The following is a 12,825-nucleotide window of genomic DNA, read 5'->3' on the forward strand; positions in this document are numbered from 1 at the left end:
TGTGTGTGTGTGTCTCAAACACACACATTTCCTCTCTAAAATTTCATTCTGCTTCTGCCTAATTATAATAAAAGATGCTGCACAGCTAACAATATTAAGGCCATACATTACTTCACCCTGAAGTGCTTCTCCGCAGAGTCATGTGGCTGAGTGGCTATGATGGATGAAAAGTTAGGGGTGGGAGGGGACAGCCATTGGGATGCTGGGCTCCACGACTGGTGGACGAGGCCCTCTCTGCTCATTTCCTCCAAAACACAAAGCTGCCAATGCTTGGGAGGCGCGCCCCTCCCACCGCTGGCCCCACCGCTGAACGGAGGCCAAGACCGCAGAAATGGCAGTCCCCAGGGGAGGTCAATCTGTCCGGCCAATGTCTGCTGCCCACTGTCACTTGTCATCATTAATTCTGCCTGGAAGAGGGAGGGCTGTCTGTTAGACAAAGGATGGTTTCTCCTCCAACCACATTTGAATTCTTACCTAGAGAGCCTTTATTCTGATGGATGAAGCCATAAAGGAATTAGGGGTTTGTCTCGATAGTCTGCCTGTAATTACTTTTTCTACCTAATGGCTCCGAAAGCCAGAGCATAATGATTTTAAGGGGTGCAATGCTTGGCCATGGGTACCAGGTCTGAATGCAGAGCGGGGATGCGGGCACAGGGGAGGATGGTCTGTGGTGATTCAGGAAAGAGCAGGAGAAAGTTCTTTGGCATGCTCCTTGAACTTGGTAGGGCTCGAAGGAATTGCTGGACTATTACCTTCACCTGGCTCCACAGCCTGCTTCCCATTGAGAAAGCAGGAGGTGGGGGGAAGGGAGGATAGGGGTAAAACAAAGGAGGAGGCAACAATGCTCCATAGGAAATGAACTCGCTACCTTGCTCATGTACCTGTAACCCCTCTGTACAGTATTTTCACAATAAAGAACTTATTTAAAAAAAGAAAGCCTATTCTTTATGAAATGGCTTGATTATATACAAGCTTTTTCTTTTTTTTTTCTTTCCTTTTTTGTTAGTCATTGGGTGAACTCAGATCTGGGCACTGTCTCTGAGCTCTTTTGCTCAAGGTGGGTGCTCTGCCACTTAGGCCACAGCACCAATTCTGGATTCAGGAATGGGGGTCTTTGAAACAGGCAGAGGCAGCTGTGGCTGAGTGTGGCTATGCGTGGGGCTGCCCCTTGTAAGCTGCAGACCAGGGTCCCCCAGTGACTGAGATCCAGCAATTCATTCCATCTGGAGATGTGAAGAGATCCAATACGATAGAAACAGACGAACAGCTGTGCTGCCAGCGTGCCTGTGCACAGGGCACCGGGGCCCCAGCTTCAGAAAGCTGCTTTCTGTCAAAGCTCATCTTAGAACGAAATGTTTTGGGTTCGACTGGAGTGTGGCTCAGTGGTAGAGTGCTTGCCTCGCATGCATGAAGCTGTGGGTTCGATTTCTCAGTATCACATACACAGAAAAAGCCAGAAGTGGTGCTGTGGCTCAAGTGTTAGAGTGCGAGCCTTGAGCTGAAGAGCTGAGGGACAGCGTCCAGGCCCTGAGTTCAGGCCCCAGGACTTGCAAAAAAATAAATAAATAAAATAAATAAAATGTTCTGGGTTCTCCAAGCTCATTAGCAGAAGGGTCCAGTGTATTCTCCAAGACTCCTAAGGCCATGGCCAGTTCCCTAATTCGCTTCCTCTCGCCGGGCAGTGTACAGGTTTGCACAGTGCCTCCTCCAGGCTGGCTTTTTGCAGGATCTCGCTGCCCCTTTCTCTCTCCTACCCAGATTCTAAGAAAAGCCTGCCATCCTTGCATGCATATTTATGCATTGAAGCTCCCTCTGCTGCAGAAATGAAGAAGGAGCACACTGCAGTCCTGCTGCCCAGAGCCCTCCGCTTTCTGAGAAGGCAGAAGAAGGTTCAGGTCACCCTGGGTGCAAACCCCTGGCTCTGCACTGCTCCTGTAGTTGGGCAGCAGCTGCTCCCGTGCAGGCATGCACACGTGTGAGCGCACACACACACACACACACACGGATTTATTTCCCAGCTCATGGCTGTGTCTGCAGTTGTGACTGGTACACACTTTTCCTGCTCCTTGTTAATACAACCGCTCTCTTCAAATGATTTGCTTTCCTGGGTACTCACGTGGGACCCGAAGACCTTAAGGCTGTGTTAAAGGAGCGAATGTGGCTGAGAGGTGGTGTGCACTGGGGTCTGGGAGCAGGCAAGTGAGGTCAGGCCAGGCCTGGTACTGGCTATGTAAAGGGTGGGCCCCGCTCAGGTCAGAACCCGCTGGGTGGGTCACGGTGGTTCCTTTTTATTTTTCACTAACATCGGGTGAATGGTCAGGGGCTCCATCATGCTCTGGACCAATCAGATACAGCACTGTGGAACTGAGCAAGACAGCCGCCAGCCCACCCGCTCCTGATTCAACTTTAGACCTAGGCTACCAGTGGCTTGCTAATTTGGCTGACTTCTGGAACCACGGCCCAAGTCAGCACCTCCTGTGAGGCGCACACCTTGCTTGTGTCAGGGCCCTGTGGTCACTCATGTCCTCTCCTTGTTGCTCAGTGTCACCTCACTGCTCTTCTTTCTGTCCACATGTCCCGTCCCTGGGGCTTCCTGCCCTGGCCAACCCATGGAAAGTTCCAGAGGAGTCCTGAGGAGAGTGCCTCTTCCGAGTGCTTTGTGATTTCTGTAATGAGGTTTTGACGCTGGAGGTTCCAGATCTAATAAAATGGTTCTTTGCTTCCTGAACCTCAAGGTTTCTGTCTTTCTGTTTACCAAAGACACCTGGAAAGACACACAGAACTCAGCTCCAGGAGGCAAGAGTGCTCCTAAGCCCCAACTTGAAGTTCATTAAGTCTCCCAGCTGGGGAATGTGCCCATAGTAGCTGAGGTCAAACAGATTAGAGTGAGAATTTGTAGTGTGCCTTGAGTTTTTCCCTCCTCTGTTATCCAGAGTCTGGAAAAAGGAGTGATAAAATCCCAGGGAGCTGGGTGCTGCTGGCTCACGCCTGTCATTCCAGCTACTCAGGAGGCTGAGATCTGAGGACCACAGTTCAAAGCCATAAGGCAGGAAGTCCATGAAACTCTTCAACCAAATTGAGCATGATGGTGCACACTTGTTATCCTAGCTATTAAAAAAAAAAAAGCATACATTGAAGGACTGAGGTCCATTCTGGAATGAGTATAAACTTGAGAACTTATCTGAAAATTAAAAATACCAAAAAGGCTGAAGGCATGGATCGAGTGGCAGAGTGCCTGCTTAGCAGTTCAAGGCTCTCTGTTCAAACTTTAATACTGAAGGGGAAAAAAAAGGAAGGAAGAGAAAAAAGAAATAAGGAAGAAAAAGGAAGGAAAGACAAGGAAAAGGACTGGATAAAAAGTCCAAAGGGATGGGAGTAAAAATTTCTCCTCTTTAGTCCTTTCTCTTGCCATTCACGATCTTGATGGCACATAAACCCTTGACATGATTTGAGTTCTGAAGTTGGTCAACTCTCTCTCAATCGGCCTTCTCTGACTGGCTGGTTTTCGTAACTCTGGTCTTCTGTAAGGAGTTATGCTTGTTGGATCAATGTCTAGGGGTCAGTTTGCCTCACCCAGGCTCAGGTAAGCAAGTCATATTGGTTTACAAAGGAAAACTACAAACTCTGTGGAACTTTTCTCAGTGCGTATTTGAGTCCTCTCTTGTGTACTAGTTTCCAGTGTACCTGCTGATTAATTCATCGGAATACACTGTATGCAGGAATACCTTGAGATAAAAATAATACCCCTCCTTCCCTGATAGTTTAAATATTTACAAAGCAGAGAGACTACTCTAAAAATAGGCACTTTTAACTAGATCTTATTGTAGTTGTCTAAATGGACAGAGAGGCACTTAACTCCTGAACTAAGACACAATTAGTCGAGCAGAAAGGAACTCTTGGGAGGACTAATTGCTTTTAAAAAGATAAATGGAATTGAACAAGAGAAGCAGAAAATTACTTTTGTTGAGAATCATCTTGGTTGTTCAAGGGTGGAAGGAAAGGAGCCCAGTGGACGGGAGGATTTGCCCCTTCCTGGCATCTCCGTTTTGCAGATTTCAAGCCCAGTGCTGCCCGAAAGGGGAGGCTGAGCAGGGCTCTTGTGCCCCTCCCCTGTGCCCCACCCTTGCCTTGTGCCTGGCCCCTGCCCAGTGCCCACCCTGCCCTCTGTAGTTTTCTGTGACATTATCTCAAAGGGCAAAGCTTGACTCCTTCTGTGAAGGCAGTGTAAGCTCCATTTTGTTTTGAACCTGGCCTTGGGGCAGGGGGGTGGGGGGAAGGTGCCTCTTAGGGTGGCTGCATGTGGACGGGAACTGCGGGTGTGGAACAATAGTGTTCTTGGCTCTTTGGTCCAGCTGAGGACGCAGCGCACAAAGGAAGTGTGGTGTGTCACCATCATGATGGTGCTGAGACTCTGAGAATGGGCAAATCTGGAGACGTGCTGTCTCTTTGTGGTGTGTGTAGCAGTACTAGGGCTTGAGCTCAGGACGTTCTCATTTAGCTTTTTCCTCCAGGCTGGGGCATTACCACTTCAACTACACCTCAACTTCTGGCTTTTTTGTGGTTAATTGGAGATAAAGTTCCCTTGGATTTGTCTGCCTGGGCTGGCTTCAAACCTTAGTCCTCAGATCACAGCCTCCTGAGTAGCTAGGATTACAGGCGTGAGCCGCTGGATTCCTCTCCCTGTCCGCCTCTGTCCTGGGTGCCCGGGGAGACCTCCCACCCCCCCACTGCTCTCCTCCTGCACCCTCTAGTGGGTGCCCACATAGCACCAGGGTGAACTCACAGGGTGTAATCAGGGGCGCCCATCACCGGACTCACACCAGTCCAGGTTCCCCAGGGTGCGGGGAGACTGCCAGCCTGCCTGCACAGAACTAAAGATGGGGTCCTCACACACACAACAGGGTCCTCACACAGAGGATAGGATCCTCACACAGGTGACAGGATCCTCACACACATGACAGGGTCTTCACACACATGACAGGGTCCTCACACAGAGGATAGGGTCCTCACACACATGATGGGGTCCTCACACAGAGGACAGGGCCTTCACACACATGATGGGGTCCTCACACACACTGGCAGGGTCCTCACACACATGACAGGGTCCTCACATACAGATGGGGTTCTCACAGACATGGCAGGGTCCTCACACACATGACAGGATCCTCACACAGAGGATAGGATCCTCACACAGGTGATAGGATCCTCACACAGGTGACAGGATCCTCACACAGATGACAGGGTCTTCACACACATGATGGGGTCCTCATACAGAGGATAGGGTCCTCACACACATGACGGGGTCCTCACACAGAGGACATGGCCTTCACACACATGATGGGGTCCTCACACACATGATAGGGTCCTCACACACACTGGCGGGGTCCTCACACATACTGGCGGGGTCCTCACACACATGACAGGGTCCTCACATACACGATAGGGTTCTCACACACATGACAGGGTCCTTACACACATGATGGGGTCCTCACACACAGGACAGGGTACTCACACACACAACAGGGTCCTTACACACATGACGGGGTCCTCACATACATGATGGGGTCCTCACACACATCAGTGTCTTCACACACATGACAGGGTCCTCACATGACGGGGTCCTTACACACACATGTGACAGGGTCCTCACACACATGACGGAGTCCTCAGACATATGATAGTGTCTTCACATGCATGATAGGGTCCTCACAGAGAGGACAGGGTTTTCACACACATGACAGGATCCTCACACACACACAACAGGGTCCTCACACACACAACAGGGTCCTCACACAGATGACAGGGTCCTCACACACAATAGGGTCCTCACACACACAATGGGGTCCTCACACACACAATGTGATCCTCATGTGGATGATAGGGTCTTCACACAGATGACAGGGTCCTCACACACACAATGGGGGGCTCCTCACACAGGTGATGGGGTTCTCACATACACATGATGGGGTCCTCATATACATGACAGGGTCCTCACACACATAATGGAGTTCTCACACACATGTGATGTGGTCCTCACACACATGACAGGATCCTCACACACACAACAGGGTCCTCGCACACATGACAGGGTCCTCACACACATGACGGGGTTTTCCCACACACATGACGGGATCCTCACATGGATGATAGGGTCTTCACACAGATGACAGGGTCCTCATATACATGACGGGGTCCTCACATGGATGACAGGGTCCTCATGGAGATGAAGGCACAGGCCACTGGGGAAGTTGAGGAAAAGGGCGGACAGGGAACAGATGTGAGGTGCGACCCTGAGCTAAGCCTTGACCCCACCACATGTTCGTGACAGTCCTGAGCTCGAACTCGGGGCTTCGCGCTGTCCCTATATTTTTTGTTCAAGGCTGGTGCTCTGTCTGTTGAGCCACAGCACCATATCTGGCTTTTTTTTTTTGGGTCCGGTCGTGGGGCCTGAACTCTAGGCCTGGGCGCTGTCCCTCAGCTCTTCAGCTCAAGGTTAGCACTCTACCACTTCAGCCACAGCGCCACTTCTGGCTTTTTTCTTTTTGCTTATGTGGTGCTGAGGAATCGAACCCAGGGCCTCAGGCATGCAAGGCAAGCGCTCTACCACTGAGCCACCTTCCCAGCCCCATATCTGGCTTTTGCTTGTCTGTTGGAGACTCAGGTCTCAGTCCTCTGCCCACGCCAGCCCCACTTGGTGACTCCCGGGTCTCCCCCACTCAGTGACCCCCTGGGTCTCCGGAAGGTGAGGGCAGGGCTGCACAAGGGAGGACTTGCATGCGCTCTCATTGCAGGAGTCCCGGCCGGGCCCTCAACCATCCCTCCTCCACCGTCCTGTCCCCCCATCCTGTCCCCACGTCCTGTTCCCCCATCCTGTCCCCATGTCCTGTTCCCCCATCCTGTCCCCTCCTCACCCATCCTGGCCACAGTTCGAGTCCTTCAGGCTGTGGGTGCATCAGGGCACTGGTCAGTGTTTTTGTGCGTGCTGACCCTGGCCTGGGCCTCGTACCAGACAGCTACGGAAGCCTGTCCTCCACTGCAGGTGGACACCATCAGTGGCTGGCCTGGGCAGGGAGAGTGACCGCAGGGGCAGGCAGGCAGTGTGTGGAGGAGGGGCAGCATGTGCTCCATTCCAGCAAGGAGTGTGTGCTTGTATGCATGAGTGTGTGAAGGAGTGTGCGCACTTGTGTGCATTGTTTGCATGTGTACGAATGTGGGTACATGTGTTTTCATGTGTGTATGCACACGTGTGTGGAATCCTGTGTACATGTGTCCACATGTATTCACATGTGTGAATACGTGTGAGTATGTATGTGCACATGTGTGTGTTGGAATTAGTGCTTGAACTCAGGACTTTGAGCTCTCCCTTGGCCTTTTGCTTAAGGCTGGTGTTACCTCTGGAGCCACAGCTCTACTTTGGGCTAATTGGATATAAAAGACTCTAAGATTTGTCTGCCTTGTCTGGCAAATACTCAGATCTGCACTTCAGAATAGCTAAGGTTTTAGGCTTGAGCTACTGGAACCCAGCAAATGGTGATTTTCTTTTATCATGTCGTTGGAGCACTTGGCCCTGTAACAATATTAATCTGGGGATACCAAGAGCCACGATGACTAAAACTAAATCTTGGTATATCATATTGAACCTCTTTTTAAGAAGTGGGGAGTCTCCAGAACAATCCACCAGGGTTCATGTGGTAAGAGGATGTATCTGTTTGTCAGGGACTGAGGCTGGCCGAGGTCAACAGTAGAATGCTGGGTTTAGTTTGACAGTGGGCCCTCCACGGTAGGCCCGTCCCTGCTTTGCATGTGATTCTGATGCTTATCCACAGCACAGCATTACAGCAGGGCTCAGCAACAGCACGAGGCCCAGATGCCCTCTGTTCTTCAATTTTCTATTCATGAATTTGACATCTTCACCCTACCACTAGCTGTTGTGTTTCTCTCTCTTGCCTACCAGGGATTCTGAGAGGCCTGACGTTGTTTTATTTCAAAAGGAATGTCATGAGGGTTATTTGAAGAAAATAGCTCTGGTGATTGAGCTCCTGGGCAGTGTGCCACCTGCTTGAGCGAGCTACTTTCCAACCCAAGATTTCAAAGAATTTTGTGATGTTTCCCCCTTCTCCCTTGGTGGCCTTTTCCAACGTTGGCTCTAGTCTCCCATAGATGGGGCTGAGGTCCAGGAAAGTGACTGAACTTCTCTGATTGTCCCTTGGAGAACATTTTTTATTTTTATTTTATTTATTTATTTATTTATTTTGGTCCAGTTGTGGGGCCTGAACTCTGGGACTGAGCACTGTCCCTCAGCTCTTCAGCTCAAGGCTAGTGCCCTACCACTTGAACCACAGCGCCACTTCCGGCTTTTTTCTTTTTGCTTATGTGGTGCTGAGGAATCGAACCCAGGGCCTCAGGCATGCAAGGCAAGCGCTCTACCACTGAGCCAACTTCCCAGCCCTGGAGAACATTTTTAAAACATAATTTAACCAAGCTAATAACCACAGAAATGTGTTTGACGTCACGAAAAGTGATCTTGACACCAATGGCTGAGATTTGAGGGTTGAGATTCGAAGCCAGCCTAGGCAGGCAGTTTCCCAGGCAGACTTATTTCCAGTTAGCCAGCAAAAAGCCAAAAGTAAAAGTGTGGCTCAAGTGGTAGAGCACCAGCTTTGCTGGAAAAAGCTACAGGAGAGTTCAAGCTCCAGTACACTTGCACTTGTGTGCACATATGTGCATGTAAACACACACACACACACACACACACCATTGTCTTCTGCATTTCTTCCTGCTTTCCTAGGCCTCTTGTCTTGGTCAAAGGTCCTTGATCTCCCTCCACTCTTCCTCACCCAACACTGGATTTCACATTTAGACATCAACATTTTGGGGTTACTCTTTCCTGTCCTCTCCCAGAAAAAGGAGGTGACTCAGCTAATCAAAGCCGACTCAGGCTGAGGTACCTGTGTTGTCTTTTCCTACTATGAGCAAACACCAAAACCCTGTATGAACAGAAGGACCATTGAAATGAAAAGCAAGATGATTTCAGCGTTTTAGTCGTTTAGACAATAACATAAAACTTAGCAATTGCAAACAAGATGAAGACGTCTATGGACATGGACCCCAAGTCTGTGATATCTGTACTCTGTGTTCCTTTTCCTCCTGTGGAAACGGAGGTGTGGGTGTGTCCCAGGGATTCCTCAAACTGCCCAGGACCTAGGCCTGGCTGTCCCAGACTGCTGTCTTCTCTGCTATCACCTGTGCCGACCTGAAGCGAGTGCACGAGAGGCCCTTTCCCAGCACACAGAGAGCAGGGAGGCTCTTCTGCAGCCCTCAGTAAGTGCTCCGCTTCCGGAAACCCAAGGCGGACGCACACACGATGTATTCTAGATGTGCGTGTAAGTGTTTAAGCGCATGGTGTAACGTCTTGCCTTCTTGAGCTCGGTATTCCAGGTGCAACTTGGCCTTCAGCCTTTCCCTCGACACTCAAGCCAGTGTGTGTGTGTCGGATGAGTGAGGCAGGAGGACGGCCGAGGATGGCCCAGGCCTGCACAGGGCTGCTCTCAGCTCCCTCTCAGCCCGGGTGGCCGTGCTGTTCCCACTCCTCTGCAGGGACTTCCTGCCATGCTGTAAGCTCTTTGGCTATGACTCTCCACATTAATGTCTGTCTGTGCTCACCTTCCAGTCCACTTAGTCTGCGGTGGATGGGAAGACTCCGCTGCTCTGAGGAACAAATTCACCTACTGTCTGAGGGGACCCTCCCTCCCTCCCTCCTTCCCTTCCCTCCTTTCCTCCTTCCCTCTTCCCTTCTTTCTTCCTTTCTTCCTTCCTCCTTCCTTCCTTTTTTCCTTCTTTTTCTCTCTTTTTAATAAAAATTGCAGAATATTTCTCTCTAGTGAGGCTTCCTCTTGTGGCCCTCCCCTGTGCCTGGGCCTGGAGCAGCCTGTGCCCCATCCCCTGTGTCCCATCCCCTGTGCCCTGTCCCCTGTGCCCGTCCTGTGTTCCGTCCCCTGTGCCTGTCCCCTGTGCCCCATCCCGTGTCCTGTCCCCTGTGCCCCATCCCCTGTGTCCTGTCCCCTGCGCCACATCCCCTGTTCCCATCCCATGTCCCATCCCCCATGCCCTGTCCCCCATGTCCCATCCCCTGTGCCCCATCCCCCATGCCCTGTCCCCCATGCCCCTTCTCCTGTGCCCTATCCTCTGTGCCCCATCCCTAGCCCTGTCCCCTGAGCCTTGTCCCCTATGGTCATCCCCTGTGCCGGTCCCCTGTGTCCCATCCCCTGTGCCCCATCCCCTGAGCCCTGTCCCAAGCCCTGTTCTTTGAGCCCTGTCCCTTGTGCCCTGGCCCAGCCCTGTCACCTGAGCCCTCCACCTTTGCTTTTCAGATGGGGTCTCATGGCTGTGTCTTGGTGGCCTTAGCATGTGTCCTCTTGCCTCTACCTCCAAAGTGGGGATTACAGGGAACTGAAGCTACTTTTTTTTTCAAAATTTTTACTGTGATTAAGTGGTTACATAATTCCCCAAATTTCACAGTATTGTGGGATAGTGAAGCTTAGTTAAAGTCACAAACACATTCTAACTTTCATAGGACAAATTGTCTATCATGGTCTATAACATTTATGAGTTCTATGAGCTTTACAATACAGTTATTTCTTCCACATTGGGTGATATGTACATTTCTTTTGTTTTGCATAGCATCACCTGTTCCCTCTTTCCCACTTGTTCCCTCCCTCCCATCGCTGCCATTGAGTTGCTTAGTTCATTTTGGTCAATGTCCAGTGCAGCTGATGGGTCCCACTGTTGTATGTTTTCCCCTGATTTCCTCTAGTTCTGTGTCATCTTCCTGGTTTCCTTCTGGTGTGCACATATATATCATACATGCGATCAGTGGCATGGGGGTTATTTTAGTGATTCGACCAGATGAGTGGAAGTCCTTTGTTTCTTAAGTCCTGTTAATTTTGTCGTATTACCTAACATTTTGGATTTAACATCCACTTATCAGGGAGACCATGTGCCATTTGTCTCTTTGTTCTTGGCTTACCTAGAATAACATGATTTCTTCTAGCTCCATCCATTTCCCTGAAAATGCCATTATTTTGTCGTTTCTAATAGTGGCATAATATTCCATTGTATATAGATACCACAATTTTTGGATCCATTCATCTGTGGTGGGACATCTGGGTTGTTTCCATATCCTGGCTATTGTGAACAGTGCTGCAATAAACATGGAGGAGCATGTGTCCTTGTTTACTGGTTCCTGTTGTTCAGGGTAGATGCCTCGAAGTAGTATGACTGGGTCATAAGGGAGTTCAATATTTAGCTTTCTGAGGACCCTCCAGACTGCTTTCCAAAGTGGTTGTATAAGTGTACATTCCCACCAGCAGTGCAATAGGGTTTCTCTTTCTCTGCATCCCCTCCAACATTTGTTGTTGGCTGACTTGAGGATGTGGGTCATTCTGACTGGGGTAAGGTGGTATCTCAGGGTTGTCTTTATTTGCATTTCCTTCACAACCAGGGATGGTGAACATTTCCTCATGTGTTTCTTTGCCATTTTTATCTCTTCTTCTGAGAAGTCTCTCTTTAGTTTGCTTGCCCATTTAGTAATTGGTTTCTTAGGTTTGGTAGGGATTAGTTTCTTGAGTTCCCTGTATATACTGGAGATTAACCCCTTGTCTGATATACTGCTGGTAAATATTATTTCCCAATTAGTTGGTTGTCTTTCTAGATTTTTATTTTAAGGTAGTCCCATTTGTTGAGTCTCTCTCTGATTTGTTGTGACCCTGGGACTGTTCAGGAAGTTCCTGCCTGTGCCTATAAGTTCAAGTGTCTCTCCTACTGTGTCCTGCAGTAGTTTCAGAGATTCAGGTTTAATGTTAAGGTCTTTAATCCATTTTGAGTTGATGTTGGTGCATGGAGATAGGCTGGGGTCCACTTTTAGTGTTCTGCATGTGGCTGCCCAGTTTTCCCAGCACCAGTGGTTGAAGAGGCTATATTTCTTCCACTGTATATTTTTGGCTTCTTTGTAAAATATCAGCTGACTGTAGGTATGTGGTTTTATTTCTGGATCTTCTATTCTATTCTATTCTATTGGTCTTCGGGTTTGTTTTTGTGCCAGTACCATGCTGTCTTTGTTATGATGACTCTATAGTAGAGTTTGAAGTTCGGCATCGAGATCCCTCCCATGTTGTCTTTTTTTCTTAGAATTGTTTTGGCTATTCTAGGTTTTGGACTGTTTTCTGTATTTCAGAAATGTATGTCATTGGGATTTTAATAGGAATCGCATTGAATTTGTATATTAATTTTGGCAGTATTACCATCTTTACTATATCAAGTCAGCCTATCCAAGAGCATGGGAGGTCTTTCCATTTCCTAGTGTCTTCTGTAATTTCTTTCTTTAACTTTTTATAGTTTTCATTAAATAGTTCTTTAACATCTTTGGTTAGGTTAATTCCTAAATATTTTATTTTGGGGGAGGTTATTTTGAATGGGAGTTGCTCCCTTTATTTCCCTCTCTTCTTGTACATTGTCAGTGTACAGGAAGGTGACTGGTTTTTGTGGGTTGATTTTGTATCCTGCTACTTTGCCCAAGTGGTTTATAATTTCTAAGAGATTGGGGATGGAGTTTTTGGGATCATGAAGTATAGTATCATGTCATCTGCAAAAAGGGATAGTTTAACTTCTTCTTTCCCTATGCGGATCCCTTTAGTGTCTTTTTCTTGCCTTATTGCCCTGGTTCCAGTACTGTATGAAAGAGGAATGAGACAGTGGCATCCTTGCCTTGTTCCTGATTTTAGGAGAATTGGTTGTAGTTTTCCCCCATTAAGTATAATATTGGCTATT

The 12,825-nt window shown here is 48.9% G+C and overlaps 1 protein-coding gene across 1 annotated transcript in view; it reads left to right on the forward strand.

The window, feature by feature from the left end:
* The first annotated feature begins 6,199 nt into the window (after nt 1-6,199).
* LOC105991898 (protein TsetseEP-like) overlaps nt 6,200-12,825 on the forward strand; it is a 29,447-nt gene continuing 22,821 nt past the window's right edge. Inside the window, exon 1 of the mRNA XM_013024642.1 lies at nt 6,200-6,282. Within this exon, the coding sequence (XP_012880096.1) occupies nt 6,200-6,282 (83 nt within the window). The remainder of the gene's footprint in view (nt 6,283-12,825) is intronic.

This window comes from Dipodomys ordii, unplaced genomic scaffold, assembly GCF_000151885.1.
Source record: "Dipodomys ordii isolate 6190 unplaced genomic scaffold, Dord_2.0 Scaffold78, whole genome shotgun sequence".
Classification (NCBI taxonomy): Eukaryota; Metazoa; Chordata; class Mammalia; order Rodentia; family Heteromyidae; genus Dipodomys; species Dipodomys ordii.